General features: G+C 37.2%; 1 protein-coding gene across 1 annotated transcript; it reads right to left on the bottom strand.

The window, feature by feature from the left end:
* Positions 1–3,820: 3,820 nt before the first annotated feature.
* LOC144970568 (uncharacterized) lies at positions 3,821–14,396 on the bottom strand. Its single transcript, XM_078910335.1, has 8 exons — positions 14,222–14,396; positions 12,014–12,092; positions 11,287–11,413; positions 10,582–10,732; positions 9,700–9,879; positions 8,119–8,228; positions 7,359–7,506; positions 3,821–5,772 (listed from the first exon to the last, which is right to left on the bottom strand). Exons 1-8 carry the CDS (start codon positions 14,225–14,227, stop codon positions 4,105–4,107), a joined length of 2,469 nt encoding a protein of 822 aa, XP_078766461.1. The 5' UTR covers positions 14,228–14,396; the 3' UTR covers positions 3,821–4,104.
* Between the last annotated feature and the right edge of the window lie 5,553 nt (positions 14,397–19,949).

The following is a 19,949-nucleotide window of genomic DNA, read 5'->3' as shown; positions in this document are numbered from 1 at the left end:
ATGGCGACAAGACTGAAGCCTTATTCATTGCTAGTTCAAATAATAAGACAGATCCATTTACACTGGCACTGACAATCAACGATAATGACAAAATACAACTCACAACATCAGCAAAAAATCTCGGCATCACCTTAGAGAGTGATCTGTCTATGAACAAACATATTAACAATGTGAGAACAAGTGCTATCTGCATTCTAAGAAATATCAGAACAATCAGACCATTTATTAATAGGGAAACTTGCAACAAATTGGTAACATCTTTGATATTCCCGAAAATGGACTATTGCAATGCACTGTTTGTTGGTCTCACAAAGGACAAAATAAACAAACTCCAGAAAATACAGAACATGGCAGCCCGCGTTGTACTACAGAAAGACAGAAAAACTGCAGCTCCCGAATTACTACAGCAGCTGCATTGGCTGCCAGTGGACCAGCGGATTAAATATAAATCTTCAACTTTCGTTTTCAAATGCCTGGAGGGCTCGTCACCAGCATATCTCTCAAACCTCGTTGAACGGTATAACCTACAGCGATCGCTTCGATCAACGAACGACCTCAAATTGAAAACACCCCGCTGTCGAGTGAAGGCTGGTGAACGCGCCTTTCAGCATTCTGGTCCTAGGTTGTGGAATTTACTACCACTAGAGATACGTTCTTCGTCTTCACTAGAGAAATTCAAGCGTCGATTGAAGACATTCTTATTCCGACAGGCTTTCTTTTGATTATGTGTATAATTAGCGTTGTTCGTTTACTGTGTTAGGGCTTAATGATTAAGTTAATCTATGTTATGCGCCCAGAGCCCTCCTGATGAAGGGATGTTTGGCGCACTATAAATCTACACCATTATTATTATTATTATTATTATTATCATCATCATCATCATCTTCTTCTTCTTCTTCTTCTTCTTCTTCTTCTTCTTCTTCTTCTTCTTCTTCTTCTTCTTCTTCTTCTTCTTCTGCTTCTTCTTTATGCAGTTGACCCCTTAATAGAAAATCACTCTCCGTTTGACATCCACATAATACAGTCAAACCAACAAACAGATAACACTTTAGTTTTCACAGACGTTACTAATATTTTACACAGATTGAAACAATTCTCTGAAACATTTGGAGGCATCCTGTTTCTGCAACGTTGAGTGACGGGTTGTCCCGTCCTACATGTTAAGTGCTGCTGTTGGCCAGGGGGGCCCCTTGTAAAGCGCTTTGAGCATGTTTAGTGGATATTCCTTTATATAAAAGCTCAATTTATAAAGCTCAGTTTATAATTGGAAAGCATTCGAGTGTTTCCTTCATTACAGAGTTCATTGCGTTTGCCCTCATGAGACTTTTAGGCAATGTCAGAATGGGCATATTGATAGATTGTTCATGGAATCTTATGTTCTCTATCTGAACCAGTCCTTATTATCTTACTTTTTTCTTAGTGATTTATTTTTCCTGTTAACTTCAGATCTTCAACTTTACTCACATTATCTTCCTTTACTGATTTAGCATAGTCCCAGGTTTGAAAGGTTGTTTCATTTTTGCCAAGGTGAAGGTCATTAAATCGATATATTATAAATAAAGTATGAGTTTTCTGACAATTTTTTTTAATACTTGTGTTTTTAGAATAAGGCAGATTTACTAAGGGCGGAATCCAATTGTGACCGTACGTCTTGAAAAAGTATTATATCGGGATGAGTTGGACTAGATGAATTGCTCAAGACCACTGAGCATGGCTGGTAGTCGAACTCGGTACCTTTCGTGTACGAAGCAAAGATCATATCCGCTGAGCCACGCAGTCCAATTTTAAAAATAAATAATAAAACACATTTCTAATGTTTTACAATGTAAGAAATTAAATTTATTCGCCGTCTTCCCGAAGAGAAATCAATCCCAAGTTTCATATTTGTGGCTACAAATTCTCTCTCTTTCTCTCTCTCTCTCTCTCTCTCTCTCTCTCTCTCTCTCTCTCTCTCAGCTGTTTGCTCAGTCTTGAATATTTATAGAACAACATTATATAGGTATTTTCTATCTTTTATGATTCGGGGGGGGGGAGTGTTCATTTCCCGATATTTTGATTTTTTTTTTGGGGGGCGCGAAATTTTGGAATTGTTATTTTTTGCGATTCTGAAGATTTTGCGTTTGTTATTCTTCTCGGCCTTTTGACTAAGATCAAAGGTCAATGTTGGTGACCAGTAGGACCTGGGGAAGACATCAGCTCTTAGTGTATCACAATTTTGTCATAAAACCTGGCACGGTGTCTTACCGTTTTTACCAGAGACCAGTTACAGTGATGGGTTTCCCATAACTCAAACGTTAACAAAGACAAAGATGAATATGCGGCTTGGAAGGTCACGGGTTTGAGCCTCGCTCGGCGCATTGTTGAGTCCTTCAGAAAGCCATTTACTCACATTTTCTCACCGTACTCTGATGTAAAATGAGTACCTGGCCGTTATAGCTTTGTCTCTGTCCGAAAAAAAATGTAATATCGCCTTACAGGCGTCATGTCCCGTCCTAGATGCTAATTGTTACTGCTGTCCAGGGACCGCAAGTAAAGCGCTTTGATCATGTTTATTGGATATTGCCCAATATAAAAGCTCATTTTTAGTGATTTTACGTCTGTCTTGGTCAAACCGTTAAAACAACGTGTCCGGTTAAAGGTTAAATCGACCGCTTCCCTTCTCCATGTGAATGTTTAAAGATGGCATTATTTTTTCTCTAGACAATAAATTCTCCTTATTCGTCTCCTTGGAGAAAAAGATGTGTATTTAGGGTAAATCATTTCAAGGTAAGACTGATATATCGTGTCATCAGGTTTTGCAATGCAATTCCTTTTTCAGTATATCAAAATATTGCGAGAAATGCTCATTACCTATTTGTGTGTTTGACATGTACTCAGGGTATCTCAGCCAATTTCATACAGGAAATAAATAGTAAAGGGGACCCCGAACCAGGGTTAATATCAGGACATATCCTTTTTGATTAATGCTTAGTAACGGGGGAGCCATCAATTTTAACCGATCGAAATTTGAATGACGAGTCGTATCTATTAAAACTTTTTTCTCAACCCATGGATCCACTTTAAGTTGGAATTATTCTCAGACCTCTCTCGGTCCGTTCAGCTTTGGTTATGTAACTGAGTCCAATATAAGAGCATGGATACCCCAATATCATGCTAGATAAACATCGCATGATAATAAGAGTTTATCCGAGAGGTCATTCTCTGACTCTAAGCGCTTTTGAATATATCTAGATAGAAAGAACATTTTTCTTTTTAGCGCGCGAAAACAAATTTTACATAAAAATAATAAATAATAAAATAAAATTCTCTTTATTCATCCCATGGGGGACATTTTTATTTAGTGTCTATTCCAAGGGAAGACTGGAATAACCCAGGCGTCAGCTGCAGTGCAGCGCCGCTAACTGATCTAGGGCGAGGTGCCTTGCTCAAGGTCACACAACTCAGCTGGTATTCGAACTCAGTAATTTCCGGGTATAAAGCAAAGACCGTACCGCTGAGCCATGCTGCCCCAAAATAAACTATCGTTGACGGGTCATAGAAGTATAAATTATTGGGGTTATTTCAATAGAACTAAGAAAATAATACATTAGAGAAAGGTTTTTACGTGGCTCACGGTGGTGAATGAGAGGGGTTCGAACTATGAAAGTACAATTTGTAAAGATTGTTACCTTAAACAATCCTCGCAACTGTGTGTTTTTAATTCAAAACGTTTCTTTAGAGTGTCCAAATTTTTGAAAAGGCTTTGGCGACTTAGCTATTGTTTTAGTGGTCAAATTCTTTAAGTTAAATTATCGGTTTGGAATTATGAAACACAATACAATTTATTTTTACAAAGATTATATTTATTTAATATGTGTTTCACAAAATGTAATTCTGCGAAACATATTCATGCATCACTCTATAAATACAAACAGTATTGACGCTATTGAAACACGTTATAGGGTAAACAATATTGGAAAAGTACTGAGTTTTTAATCAACAAAACGATCTGGCAATTGATATGATTTTAGTCACACAGTAACTACATCATTACTTATTTCAAATAAAACATAACCAAGTATTATACAGAAAAACCAACAAATATTAATTTTGCCTTTATCTTAACTACCAATACTGTCCAAACTGAGAACCACCAATCCCGGCTCCAATCTTATCAAATGTATTTTTATCACTAACTGCTATTGGTTGTTTATCACCTGAACCCTGCTGGCCGTACGGGTTATAAATATCTACTTTTCCAAGTGGAGCAGACCCAAATCTTGAATTGCCCAATGGGAATCGTGAAGAACTATATCCCACTGAAGGTCTGGCTGCTTCACCGCTTTGGTAAAGGAAATTCCCGTCGACACGTCTTCCTATATTTTGACCCTTGGCTCTTCCAAAAGCGTCACGATTGGCACGGTCCCAACTCTTCTGATTTCTCTGATTGTTGAGTTGCTGGAAGCGGTCGAATTCCTTGCGCGCTCTGTTTCTATCAAAGCCACGAGCTTGGTTTTGCGCCCGATCGGCAGCCAAATTAAAAGCAGCTGCGTTTCCATTGTCAGACTGTTGGCGTTTCCACCCAGCATCCCCATTTGAGGTTCGTCTTGAGTCTTGGTCTTCAAAATGTCTTTGGCCCCGACTGTTCTTGCTATCTTGCCAAGCATTCTTAAACTTGGTCTTAGCCTCTTTCTCAGCAGCCTCTTGGGCTCCAAAGTCGTTGTTTCCCCGATTTCTGTGATAGTTAAGTCCTTCATTGTTATACCCATCTTGATTTTTGTCGTGGTAGAATTGCTTCTTACTTCTAATGTTTTGTCTAGAATCTACTTGATTCCTTTTAAGATTTATTCTGTCCAATTTTGCCTTGTCAAGACCTTTGTCTGCGGCGTCAAGATTGGAAGATGATAGAGAGTCGGAAAAGGAATTGTCTACTGCCGCGCCACCCCTTGAAGCTCTAGCCCGATCCCCACTGTATCCCTGTCTACGACCGTCTCTAAACCCTTCCCTCTGATTGGCCCACTTGCCCTGATTTGCCTGGTCAGTCTGAATAGTGTCTTCAAGTCCCTTATCCCGATGATAGTTGTTTCTTGCGTCAGCTTTGCTTTCGGCAGAGTTTTCCCACAGCTGGTTTCCAAGATCTCCTTGCACGGCTTTCTCAGTGTGTGCATTGAGGACATCACCTCCACTTGCCTCCAATCGACCTTTTACGCTTCCAGCTGGACCTCCTACTCCAACATGACGTCCCGCTGGTGCTCCTTGCAAACCGATCTTTCCTTGACTGGCAATTTTACTAGCACCCTGTGGCGCATATTCATTAATTCCTGGTGCGTTGTACCCGACAGATCCGTAACCGCTTCTGGCAGGAGCACCTCCATATCCAACAGGCCCTGTTTCTTTACCGTCGTAGAATTTGTTATCGGCAACGCCTTTATGACCCGCGGCTTTAGCAATGGCGTCTTTGTTGTAAAGTCCATTCTTGGCTGCTTTGTCTTGCGCACCTCTAAAAGCAGTATCACGGGCCAGAGCCGCGTTCCAAATTTTGTCATCTCGTCTGTCAAAGTGTGTTTTGAAGTCCGCAGCCTGTTTGGCAGCTGCATCTTTCAGTTTATCAGCGGCACCGTAGTTTTTGTCATGGTCCTGTTTCTGGAGAGCGTTCTGCAGCCATTCGTTCTTCTTGGCAGCTCTGGAGAGATCATCGGCTTTCCTGAACTTTTCACTGTTGGAATCTAAGAGTCTGTGGTCTCTTTGTTTTTCTTGGTATATTTGGACGTGGTTATCGTCTCTGCCTGTCACCTGGTGATTAAAATGTCACGGTTAGTTTTAAGAAGTATACATTTAATTTTGTAACATTGGTATTTTAGCTGCATATTATATTATGGTATGCGGGTGTTGGTCTAGTGGTATGGCGATTTAAGAGTTTTTTTTATATCTGATCTGTAGTATAGAAATCGGTCATATATAATTATTGGAATATAAATAATGTCTGGAATTTACCTTATAACATTTTGTATAACTGACGAGTTACAAAGGGTCCCTAGCAAACAGCCACATTTTACATGTAATACGAAACGTGACGTCAGTAAGACGAAATTACATTTTTATTTCCAAAAGAGATACCGCCGTTAACGACCAGGTACTCATTTTATACATGTTCACGATGAGAAAATGTGAGTAAAGAGCCTTTTCCATGGATCAACTATGCTCCGCTTTGAGCGGGACTTATTACAGGACCTTCTGATCAAAATCCAGTTGTCATACCATAAGACAACATGGCCACACGAAGTCACGTTCATAAATCAAGCGTTAACATACTGCATTCTAAACTAAAATGCGTTCTCTCCGAGAAGCCTTACTCATCAGCATTCCTATACAAGATCAAAGATCGTTCTGCTAAGTTAATTTTATTAAGTTCAATTCTCAAGTGAACCTATGTTGTATGCGCTGTTCTCCTCAAATAGCCAGGCGATGGTTGCCGTCCAGTTTGATGTGCATGTTCAAATCCAGGGTCAAGCCAGTTTAGGATATCTTATTCATATTTGAGGTCATCCTCACATTTCAAAACTCGTCAAGTAACATTTTGATTAGTCAGAGAAAACGGCAATTTTTTTGTCGTAATTTATTAACAGATTTTAAAGGGAAGGTACTAGCTTTGATTGGTTTTTGAAAAATGCCCTGAATGTTAAAAAACATTCAAATTCATTCTTGGCATTTTATAATGAGTATATTAATACACTTTCTATCAATATCACTTAGCACGCATTAACAGCCAAAACCAAAAACGAAAGATGCCTTAATGAGACAATGAGACCGAGAGAAAAATATAGTGAGTAATTGTGACTCAAATATAAAGGGAAAAACACAAAACAAACAACGTTTCGGCCCTTGACCTTCTTCAGGATTCGAAAAAACAAAACACAAAAATGTATGGTTACATTTTAGTGTTGTGTAGTTCGTCTCCTGGTGAAGGCCAAGGGCCTGAATGATGTGTTTTTTGTGTTGTTCCCTGATTATAATATGAGCCACATTTACTCACTTTATATTTCTCTCTAATGTAAGAGTCACCTCCTTATTTCATGTTCGTGCGGCTATGTGGTCTAGTGGTATGACACTCGCTTTCGGATCGGAATGTCCTGGGTTCGAGCCTCTCTCGGCGCATAGTTGAGTCCTTGAAAAAAACTCTTTATTCACATCCTTTCACCGTCCGAAAAAATAATTGTAATATCGCCTTACAGGCGTCATGTCTCGTCCTATATGTTAGGTGTTGCTGTTGAGCAGGGGCCCCCTATAAAGCGCTTTGAACACGTTTAGTGGCTATTGAAAAGTTCAATATAAAAAAAGAATTAAAGCTCAATTACATATACTTTGAATTCTTCACATACCTCTTTATATCCTCCGCGCTCGTTAGCTCTCTGGTCAAAGTCCTTGTCAAAGTTGTAGCCTACGTTTTCAAACCCAAGATTGCCGTTGATGAAGGCGGTCTTTCTCACACCAAGACCCTTACTGCCCTCATTTCCACTCACGTCGGACCTGTGACAAAGCAGTGAAATGAAACAGTTTACACATAATTTGCTGGTGGGTGGGTGGGTGGGTGGGTGGGGGGGGGGGAAGTGATATATCAGCTGATAGCGCACACACTTCACACCTTATGGGACCTATATTGATCCCGGGTGGAGTCGAGATTTTTATCTGACTTCCCTTGTTCACACATTAGTCATTGGAAGCTGGGTCTGTTTGACTTGACGGCAAGTACTTTGGGATAGGCTAGCGGGCAAATTACATTGCTTCTTCTTCTTCTTCTTCTTCTTCTCCTTCTTCTTCTTCTTCTTATTTCTTATTTTTTTTATTATTATTATTATTATTATTATTATTATTATTATTATTATTATTATTATTATTATTATTATTATTATTATATTATTATTATTATTATATTATCATCATCATCATCATCATCATCATCATCATCATCATCATCATCATCATCATCATCATCACCATCATCATCATCATCATCATCATCATCATCATCATCATCAACGACATTATCTTATTCTTATTAGTACTACTATAATGATAATCAAGGATGTTAAATTAGATAATAACGATGATGCTAATCCCATGTACCACGGCACTCCTTACCTCAGCAATTCCCCATCGTGTCGGTTCAATGTCCCCACATGCGCCAATTGGTCGTTCTGCCGCTTTGTGTCCTGATGCCAGGCACCTGCCTGCTGTTTGAAGCTCTCTTGCTTCGGAAGACAAACATACACAACGCATGGTTATTACCGTGGCTCTTTTATCATGTGGCAAATCTTAACTTTCAATGATTTATGTAAAACAAATTGATTTAGACTAGATAGTAACAAAAAATCACCAAAAATGGACGAATAAATCGTACTTAGTGCACAAGTTACAGCGTGATTTTTGATTTCATAAAATCAAATTTTGAATGGTATTTTGTTAGAATATATTCTAATTTTGGAAATGTTACAACGTAATCAAGTATTACAAATAATATATAAATTATATAAAAATATTTCTGAAAAGTATAAAATAAATATTATATATTATAATTATTTTTAGATATTTTTAAATTATAAAATAAAATGATAAATATAGAAATATAAAAATATTGCTGGCTAAGGAAAAACGAAACAAAACCCCAATAGAGATATTTGTGGCCCAGCGTCATAAATTGATAACTTGTTGGATGTGAATAAAACTCTGAATAATGAATTATATTACCAATGATAAAAAGACGAACTTTTTGAGTTTTTACAAAGTAAGAAATTGTGTCTATTCTCCACTATAAGGAACAGAAATTATACTCATTCCATTTCTTTTTTATTTGTTTTGGCTATGAGTCTAATTTCCAGCAACTAGTTCAATCCGACATATTACCTTGAGACGGTGGGTCACATTTTATGACTATTTTAGTGGATACGGTTACTGTCATAGATGTTCAATATAATTTTTCAGCTTACATTTTAATATATTCATTTTCTTGGATAACCAATTGGTGGAAACGTTTCTACACAGACAGAGCCTTGGACAATTTTGTTTCGACTTGGCTTTTGTCTATTATAGCGCATTTTGGGTCAGCGTGGGTCAGCGGTAAGGGTCTTTGCTTCGTACCCGAAAGGTACCGAGTTCGATCACCCGCCACTGCTCTGTGTGATCTTGAGCAAGTCACCTCACCCTAGCCCAATTTGAGGCGCTGCACTGCGGATGACGCCTGAGTTATCTAGTCTTCCCTTGGAATAGACCCTAGAGAAAAAATTTCCCTATCAGATAAATGAAAGGAATTTTATTGTTATTTTAATCATTTATTTTATCCACTGAACGTCCTTATCCAAAAAGCAACACTTAACATGTAGGAAGAGGCGATTTTTAACCTTTTCTTCCGACAGAGCCAGGTACTCATTTTACATCTGAGTACAGTGAGAGAACGTGAGTAAAGAGCCTTTTTAAAGGACTCAGGTATGCACCGCTAAGAGCAGAAGTCGAACCCAGGACCTTCGGATCCGAGGGCGAATGTCATACCACTAGACTAGACCATATAGCCTCACAAAGACGAATACAAGATCATATCTTTTAATGGTGGCCAATCGTTTCAATACGGTAACGATATCCCACTCATGGCCCCTTATCTAAAAATGGAATTTTATAAGCTCCATAGACCATGTTTTGATAGGACACCATAATTTCTGCTTTACCAACCTGTTTCTGTCCCTTTGTTGCGTCTTTCTTCTGTTGTTTCTCAAATTCTGCCTCTCCCAGCTGACCTCGTCTCTCCTGGTTGTCTTCCCGCCCTATTCCCTGTTCTTGGGCGGAGTAATCTCTTGCGTATTTGTCCTGGTTCCTGTCAGAACGATCAGCGTGCTGATCCAGGAAGCTCACCTAAGGAAAAGAGAAAGTCTTTTTTAAAATTAAGGTTTTAACGATTGTCACTGTAAAACTTTCAAAGTTGAATTTGTCGATGAATCATATATATAATTAAAGATATTTTCAAAAAACTCGCTGAGTTGATTTTTCCACGTTACGTTTTTAAAATATTCCTTCATAAGGTAAATTGAAACTTCAACTTGGTGTTGAGTCTCAAAAAATTAATCGATACAATGATATGCCTATATTGATAAGGAATTAGGGTTTTATCACAATAAAACAATATGCCCAGAGAGTGATATTCTGAGGGAATTAGTCCACAATGTCCCGGGGAAAAACAGATATTTAGATTCGGACATTTCTCTCCACGTGCTATATACTTTTCCGCTGTCTGTCTGGTTTTAAGTGATGCATTAATGTTTATATTATTGGTTTTTAGAATTGGCTGAAGAAAAGGTTTGATCCCGAAACGTTAAGTGTTTGGTGTTTTGTTCTTTTTCAAAGATGTTATATTCATTTTGTATCATTACTTTATAATATTATTTGCGCTCCGAAACAAAGTATGACGTTAACTATTTACACCTTGCTCATTTGAATTCCTTATGCAGCATTTATCTCTCTCTCTCTCTCTCTCTCTCTCTCTCTCTCTCTCTCTCTCTCTCTCTCTTTCTCTCCTATAAATAAAAATCATAGGGTTAAAAAATATGATTTTCTCACCTGAGCAGTGCCTTTTTGGAATCTTCCCCCAACGTCAAAGGTACGGGAGTCTTTGGTTCCAAAGCCACTAGCCCCAAAGATGTCTCCACCCCCGTAGTCACCGAAACCACCACCTTGGTACGAGGACTCGTAAGGAGCTGCAGACTTGCCCCTAGTACGTTAAAAAGAATGGATCATAGTTTATTTTGCTTTGGGAGAGCAGAGGGAGGGGGTGAGGTGGATTAACGTTGCAAGAAATGGAATTAATACACATTATATAGAAACATAAATGCAATTTATTCCACCCTTCTCATTGGAAAATCTTATCATTTCTTAGTAAATATTATGTAATCGTTGAATAATGCTGTGAATGCGCTGAATAGAAAATGTATTCAACGATTGCAGAATATTTTCGCATATTTTATTGGTGTGAAATAAGGTATAAAAGACAGCCGATTGGCGATTAAAAATAGTCTTTTAGTGAGCATGAATACAAATCCAACATTTTTGGGGGATTTTGAGTCAAATTAATGGTAGCACGTCTGACCGATAATCAGAACGTCCGAGGTTCGATCCCCATTCGAGGTTGACTGAGTTTTGGGATTTTATTTTGTCTTCTATTTTTCTTTATTGCTTTGTCTGGCACTTTTCATAAACACTTATTCAGTTCTTTATCTGATACACGGAAGAAGTCGTGTAAATTCAATCTAAGAAGAGTGGACTCACCCAAATCCTGTCCCACTGAAAAGATCATCAACAAAATTTCCCTCCAAGGGATTGTCTCTTCCTATGGGTGCGCTGTAGCTGATGGCAGTCGCCTTGGACGGACTGATGCTGGGGCTGGGTCTGTAGGCTTTTAGTGATCGGCGAGAGGGGGAGGGGGAGAAGGGAAGGAAAAGAGAATGACGATCGTAAAGTAAAGCAATACAAATTCAAATGGATACTTTTTCATGTTACATAATGAATAATTTTAGGATTTACTAAGGACTTACACCGAAGGATGAGCTTAAGACTATCTGGAATTTTCCATTGTTAGAATGTGCAACAAGAAGAAGAAGAAGACGAAGAAGAAGAAGAAGAAGAAGAAGAAGAAGAAGAAGAAGAAGAAGAAGAAGAAGAAGAAGAAGAAGAAGAAGAAGAAAAGAAGAAGAAGAAGAAAGAAGAAGAAGAAGAAGAAAGAAGAAGAAGAAGAAGAAAGAAGAAGAAGAAGAAGAAGAAGAAGAAGAAGAAACAAAAGAAAAAAAAAAAAGAGAGACAACAACAACAACAACACAACAAGACAAGAAGAGAAAGAAGAAGAAAAGAAGGAGAAGAAGAGAGAAGAAAGGAAGAAGAAGAAGCAAGGAAGGAGGAAACAAGAAGAGAGGAGAAGAAAGCTGAAAGAGGAAGAAGGAAAGAAAAGAGTAAGGAAGAACTGAAGAAGTGCTTGATTTTGCTATAATATGATATATACCTGTACGTTGAACGGCTTGTGGTTCGCTGTGATCCCCTGCCTGGGCCACAGCCATAAGGAGGGCGAAAACATATTGGGCCTGTTGTCAAATGTAGAACCCATAAGGTTATCGTTATTAGTATTAGTAGCAGAATTGTTGTAGTAGAATTTGTTGTTGTTGATATTTTTATATTGTTTTAGAACTGATCTTTCTAGTAGTTTGCAGTAACAGTGATAGTAATTGTAGTGGCAGTATTACTAGTAGTGGTAGAAGTATAAATAATAATAATAATAATAATAATAATAATAATAATAATAATAATAATTAATAATAATAATAATAATAATAATAATAAATGATAACATTAATAATAATAATAAAAATAATAATAATAATAATAATAATAATAATAATAATAATAATAATAATAATAATAATAATAATACAACATAATAAAAATAATAATATTAATACCAATAATAATCATAATAATGATACTAATGATGATTATTATTAGTATCATTATCATTATTATTATTATTATTATTATTATTATTATTATTATTATTATTATTATTATTATCATTATTATTATCATTACTATTATTATTATTATTATTATTATCATCATTATTATTCTTTTTCTTCTTCTTCTTCTTCTTCTTCTTCTTCTTCTTCTTATTATTATTATTATTATTATTATTATTATTATTATTATTATTATTATTATTATTATTATTATTATTATCATTATCATTATTGTTAAACAAAGTAATTTAAGATCCAAAACAAAACAATAATTTTCACCAACCAGACATTCTATATGATAAATATCGAATTACACAATTTACACGACTTGACCGCAAAGCACAATAAATTATGAGATTACTCTGAAAGTATAAATGACAAGAATGATGCCATTGTTTTATTTTTGCGACTACCGCATGGTACTGTTAAATGACAATTTTATATGGACCAGAATGTTTAGAATTACAGTCCTGCTCTAAGCGGCGCATAGTTGAGTCCTCGGGAAAAAAAGTCTCTTGACTCACATTTTCTCACCCTACTCAGGTGTAAAATGAATACCCTGCCGTTAACACCATTGTTTCTTTTATGAAAATAATTGTAATATCGCCGTACAGGCGTCATGCCTCTTCCTACATGTTAAGCGTCGCTGTTGTCCTCAAAGCCCCGTGAAAAGTGCTATGAGCATGTCCATATTGCTCTATAAACATGTTTCCGTTTGTTACCGTTTTATCGGCTCCTTTTCTTACCATAGGAACAGATAATACAATTATGATGCAAACAAAGATACAAAATAACTACATAATATATTAAAAACTATAAAAAATGTGACCCGTCACCTGAAAGAGTATAATTATGCTGAGTCGATTTAAATCTATATGTTGGTTCTGCATTAAATCGATAAAATTTGAATTCATTAACTCACTCAACCCTAACACAGACTATATACGTAATTACTTTTACCCCATGCCTATTTATTACATTTTTCTGAGACAAATTACAGGCGTAGTATCAAAGCTAATGATTTTGGTTTTTACATGTTAATGATAGTTGAATAAAACTATCTATCTATGTGCATGCTCATTTTTAATACATCTTTTCCAATTTTGAAAAACAGCAAAAGTCTCTAGGATTGAGTGAATATTAATACGAAAAATGTTTGTCTTTATTAATAACGCCTAAGACTGTTTCAATAATATGTCTTGTATAAGATATTGAAAGAATTCATTATCCTAGTTAGCCATTTGGAAGATAAAATAAGATAGATAAAATAAAATATTTAAAAATTTGGTTAAGTTTACAGACTCCATAGAGGACAATTTATAAAGTGTTCAATCGAAACAACTGTTATACTGCCGTACTCTGGAAATACCCAAATTTTAAAAATTCAAATATCGATCGATTTAAAAGACCCTCATCTTGGCAAAAACGCTCAAAACCTGGGACTTCACGATCTATATCTGAAGGACGAGTTTTCTGGCCAAATTTTAAATATAGTCTCAATATACTTATGAGTTGAACAAAAAATCCCATTTTATACAAGTTTCAACCTGGAGACATGTTGATGTGTCACAAATATTGCACAAGATGAATGTAAATTTCATTTATTATACATTTAGTAATTGATTGCCTTATAGATTTTAAGGTTTGTGTTATAATATCTTAAATATAAGTTAACTCCAAAATGATAAATTAAAACTTACCCTCATTGTGTCCTTGCTTCCCTTCGTCTCACGTGGCAAATGCAAGGGAGATAACAAGGGCCATACACTCAAGCTAGACGACCCACTGTTTGGTTTTATACCGGCCCTTGGCGGAGGGATTTCATTCCGGGATAGGTGATGGGCAATAGCTGTGTAATCGAGTACTGGATGTATCTTTTCGTTATTCTATTGCGTGCCCTGCACACCTTGTGGTCACCTTGGGTGATTTCGGTATAATGACGAAGACGTTGTCATTGGTGTGTGGTACTATTCCCCGCCCTTCATTCTTGAGGAAATATGTTTGATGCATTTGCAGCACCTGGAGAATGAAATTATAAATGATGACAATGGTTGGACTTATATCAAGACTCAAATCTGAATTATCCAATTATCATTCAAACGACAGTAAAATCAATAACAACAACAACAATTGAAATTTATATAGCGCAATATCCACTAAAGGTGCTCAAAGCGCTTTACAAGGGGTCCCTGGTCAACAGCAACATTTAACATGTAGGACAGGACATGACTCCCTGTTAGGCGATATTACAATTTTTCGGACACAGACAACGCTGTTAACTCATTTTACACCTGAGTACGGTGAGAGAATGTGAGTAAATAGCCTTCTCCAAGGACTCAACTATGCGCCGAGCGCGAGGCTTGAACCCTGGACCTTCCTATCCGAAATCGAGTGTCATTTCCACAAGACCACATAGCCGCACAAATTAGAGAATGTCATTATGTTGTTTTGTTCCAGATAATTTGGTGTTGATAACATGAGGATCACATTGACTTGAGAGTGTGAATAGAGAGTCTTTTCCAAGGAACATAACTGTACGCCGAGCGAGGCTCAAACCGGTGACCTTCCGATCCGAAAGCGAGTGTCATAAAACAAGACCACACAAATTGAATAAGCTTTGTTAATTTTAATCTCTAAGTTTCAAAGATGATAATGATTGAGCTTGAGCTTTATATAGCGCAATATCCACTAAATGTGCTCAAAGCGCTTTACAAGGGATCCCTGGTCAACAACAACCTTTAACATGTAGGACGGGACATGCCGCCTGTTAGGAGATATTACAATTTTTCGGACAAAGACAACACGGTTAACCGCCAGGTACTCATTTTACACCTAAGTACGGTGAGAGAATGTGAGTAAAGAGCCTTTTCCAAAGACTCAACTATGCGCCGAGCGCGAGGCTCGAACCCAGGACCTTCCGATCCGAAAGCGAGTGTCATAACACTAGACCACATAGCCGCACAATAATGATAATCGAATGAGGGCACATCTCATTGTGGATGTGGATTGTGTGGGGCTATGTGACCGAGTGAAATGACACTAGTCTTCGGATCGGAAGGTCCTGGGTTTTAGTCCAGCTTTGAGCAGCCAATAGTTTAGGTTCTTGGAATAGGCTCTTTACTCACATTTTCTCACCGTACTCAGGTGTAAAATGAGGGCCTACATACATGTCAAATGTTGTTGTTTGATAGGAACCTTTTGTGAAGCGCATTGAACTCGTATAGCTATTTAAAAAGCTTAAGTTTATAAATAGAATTTACACTTTGGTCTCGTTGCTTTTGCGAAGTGACAGATTAGGAAACACTAGTGTAAGATAGATATTTGAATACAATGTTTAAGAAACAATGCTAGACAAATCAGGAAGAATAATTCGAGGGAAAAATAAACACCACAATGAATCATACTGTCTCAGCTTGCCAAGAATATAATATTATGCTTCAACCAGTTAACTCCCGGAATCTGGAAAGACAAAATTTTAAATTTTGGCCAGAAAACTCGTCCTTCGAATATCGATAAATTTAAATGACCCTTCTTGGCAACACATGAAAAATTAAAATGCTCAAATCTGGCCTCGCGAGGCCCCAGGTTTAATAGTTTTTTGCCCAGAGAAGGGTCATTTAAATCGATACATATTTGAAGTAAGAGTTTTCTGGCCTAAGTTTTAAATATGCGTCTTTTCAAAGTACTACACTTAACTGTTTAAATAGGCCTAACTATTGAGTGACGTTTGTTTTATTATTGCAGAGCATTTGATCGGTCATCAGGCAGGTCTTTGATTCGATTTCCAGCAGTCGAGACAAACGGAATTTTTTGGATGATTCTTTATTTGCTTGTTTGTTTTGTTTGGGTGGGGGGGGGGGGGGTGGAGGGGGTGGTTTCTTGCTTCGCTCTGGTTTTTTGTGCTTTAAGTTTTAGTTGTTTATTTATTTTATTCTCACTTTGGAATGATCTTTGGATTGCCTGTTTGATTGTTTATTATTTATTGTGTGTTTTTTATTTGTTTGTTATTTTTAAAATCAATCAAGAAAAAGAAGAAGAAGAGTAAGAAGAAGAAGAAGAAGAAGAAGAAGAAGAAGAAGAAGAAGAAGAAGAAGAAGAAGAAGAAGAACCGTGTTTCGTAGGTAGTGTCTTTATTGTGTACCATAGGTAGAAAGTTCGAATACCCGCCGTGCAGTATAGCCTTGAGCTCGCCACCTCATCCTGGCGCACTTTGCAGTGCTGTACTGCGGAAGACGCCTGGGTTAATCCAATCCTTTAAAATAGAACGTGAAATAAATTTTAATCTTACATATGTGTGATCCATACGTCAATCCCGACGTGAACTTATTTGCAGGTCTGATAATCCAGTTCCTTATGGGCTCATTGTTGTAATGTTAAACTAGGCCCATAAGTAGGATCGAACGTCAAACCTGCATAATGTACACTCGGTCAATTCCTTTTTACAGCCTGGCACCAAAAACAAAAAACAAAAAAATGCTCTTCGTGAAAATTTGCTCTAACTGCTCTCAATTTAGACCAATTCATTTGAAATTGAAGACTAAAAAGAAACATTATTATAGGTCTGATAACTGAACGAAATTATTGCCTCGATTTAACATCATTATGATGGACAATATTTTGCGGCAGTTTGAGCGTAGATATCTTCATTATAACATTACAAGAATGAGACGATAAAAAATAGGATTATCAGAGCCTGCATATAAGTTTACGTCGACAAAGAAAAACTACCATTTAATGGAAATGCTTGCACATACGTTATGAATTCCAAGTTTTTACGAATGTTAAGGGATTTTTTTTTCTGGCCAAATTTTCACATTAATGTCTTTCCATATTACGACAGTTACCTTCCTTCATTCAGAGCCATGTGGCCCATGGAGCCGGAGTTTATCCCGGTTTCCATAGCTTGAAATGGACAATAGTAATCGCTTGCTATCCTTTGGATAGAATGCTAGTCTATCGCAAAGTACATTCCGTCAAATCTAACGACTCAATTACCCATTCACCACTGGGTGGACAGAGGCGCCAGAAAAAAATCCGCCTGCACCTGGGTTAGATCTTTTCTCCTTTGCATGTGAAGCTAGTGCTCTACCAATGAAGCTATTGGGGCCCCGGACAGTTTACTTGTTAATGCTTATATTATTCTTCAGATTCGAACATGCTAATTTTTTGGTAGTTGTGCGGGTTTTTATTTTTTTTATTTTGTTTTGTTTTTCTCGTACTCGCTACTCGTTTTGCTTTGTCTAGCACTATTTCATACACACTTTTTCCACAATATAATAAGATAAAATTAAAATTAAATAAAGAAATAAAATTTCCTTTATTCATCCTATAGCGAGGATTTGTCTCTAGGGTCTATTCCAAGGGAAGACTGGATTAACCCAGACGTCAGCCGCAGTGCAGCAAATGGAGCTAGGGGGTGGCGACTTGTTCAATACCTTTCAGAGCAGTGGCGGGTGATCGAACTCGGTATCTTTCGGATACGAAGCAAAGACCGTACCGGTGAGACACGCTGCCCCTATATATCTTACAGCAGTGACTGTTCCCTAATCTGTCACCTTGGCTTACAACGAGACGTAAGGGTAAATTCTATAACATCTACAATGAGATGTGCGCCAATGTGGTTTCGTGGTATGACTCTCGCCTTCGAATCGGAAGGTCCAGGATACGAGGCCCGCTCTGAGCATAGTTAAGTCCTTGTATTAGGCTCTTTATTCAAATTTTCTCACCGAACTCACGTGTGAAATGAAAACCTGGTCGTTAACAGCGTTATCTTTGTCCGAAAAAAAAAAGTGCAACATCCCCTCATAGGGTTCGTCATGTCTCGTCCTACCTGCTAAGTGTTAAAAGGATTATAGGACATGTGTGCACCCACTTTACACTTTAATTTAATTGTTCGAGAATGTTTAGGAGTTTTTATACAAATGTGTAGGTGCCGTATTCTTTTCATCATTCTGTTAACCAACGAGTCAGGTTTTGGAAGACCTGCCAACTGTTACAAAAAATTCGTAGCATTACAAATTTGGGCTCCAATTTCAGAACGTTATGAGCCCTTCTAAGTCATGAAAATTTATTGAGAAATAAAAGTTGATGCCAGACTACAATACGTTAAGGATTTTTGAAGAGTTATTTAATCATTGTGAGAGTTAATTATTTGATCTATATAATTATCTGTACCGATGTATTATTTCAACTAATAAAAATCAATAATTCAAAAAAAGCTCTAGTTGACAAGAATACTTTGGTACGAAACTTTGTAAACAATTGATTTTCATTTTGTATAATTTTGGTTAAAATCATCATTTCAAATTGACATATTTCCATCCTTTTTAAAATTTTAAAAAAGCAAACAATTAAGCTTTTATATCGGGCGCTATCCACTAATCATGCTCAAAGTGCTTTACAAAACGGTCCCTGAGCAATAGCAACACCTAACATGTAAAACGTGATGTGAAGCCCGCTAGGCGATAATGCAATTTGTTTTCCTAAAGAGATATCGCTGTTAATGGCCAGGTACTCAGTTTACATCTGAGTACGATGAGAGAATGTGAGTAAAAAGCCTTTTCCAAGGAGTCAACTATGCGCCGAGCTAGGCTTGAACCTAGGAAATATCGATCCGAAAGCGAGTGTCATACCACAAGACCACATGGCCGTTGTTGAGACAGTGGGTCATATATTATATTATTATAAGTCACTAGCTAGTTGCTTTCTCCGAATCTATTGTTTCTCATTTTGCCATTTTTTCATCATCGTCATTATTTTTTTTTTAGAATTTAATTTAGATAGTCTTTTCTCCGTCTATTTATTATTAAACTAATTTATTTTAGGAGACAACGGGAATACCGCACTGACAGAAAAGCTGTAAACCACCGATATAACCCACATTATCTCCTTTGTAACAATCGGCCATCAAACCTTCCCGACTCCTCCTTGACCGACCAATATTATGGCCAGGTAACTCCCATTATACCGGTTATTCCTTCCTTATGATTCCAGGCCATTAAATTTAAAGCTTCGGTTTTAAAGCTATCGACTGATGGACCGGTGGATGACACACGGAATCATAAAACTCGACTAAATCCGTTATTGTGCTGTCATGCGCAAAACGCGTCGTGCAGAGTTAGTTACCGCCGTTGGGAATTTGGGAGTTATGTCTCCGCATGTCTGATTTGGAGATGAAGTCAATGGCGTAGTGCTTTGTTGGTCAAGAAGGGGCCTTTGAATCAACGTGCTTTACATTCAAATCCTACAAGATGCTTACATATCATTTATTCTAATGATTGTCTCATCGGGGTTTAGTAGGTTAAAAGAGGGTGTTACCGTTAAACTGACAAATTTGTTTGTGGATTTCACAAATTGAAGATAGTTATTTTACAGGATTTGGTTTTGTTTTTATTGTTGTTGTTTGTAATGGTGTGTTTGTGATCTTCT

This window comes from Berghia stephanieae, chromosome 4 (genome assembly GCF_034508935.2).
Source record: "Berghia stephanieae isolate SIO BIC M18660-M18661 chromosome 4, UCSD_Bste_1.3, whole genome shotgun sequence".
Taxonomy (NCBI): Eukaryota; Metazoa; Mollusca; class Gastropoda; order Nudibranchia; family Aeolidiidae; genus Berghia; species Berghia stephanieae.
This window is presented reverse-complemented; position numbering and strand designations above follow the sequence as displayed.

Excerpts from the sequence above, each read along its gene's own strand:
- LOC144970568 (XM_078910335.1), bottom strand. Across the intron at positions 10,733-11,286 it reads TTCAGTGGGACAGGATTTGG|GGGCAAGTCTGCAGCTCCTT; the intron begins GTGAGTCCACTC and ends TTAACGTACTAG. Across the intron at positions 7,507-8,118 it reads CACGATGGGGAATTGCTGAG|GTCCGACGTGAGTGGAAATG; the intron begins GTAAGGAGTGCC and ends GCTTTGTCACAG.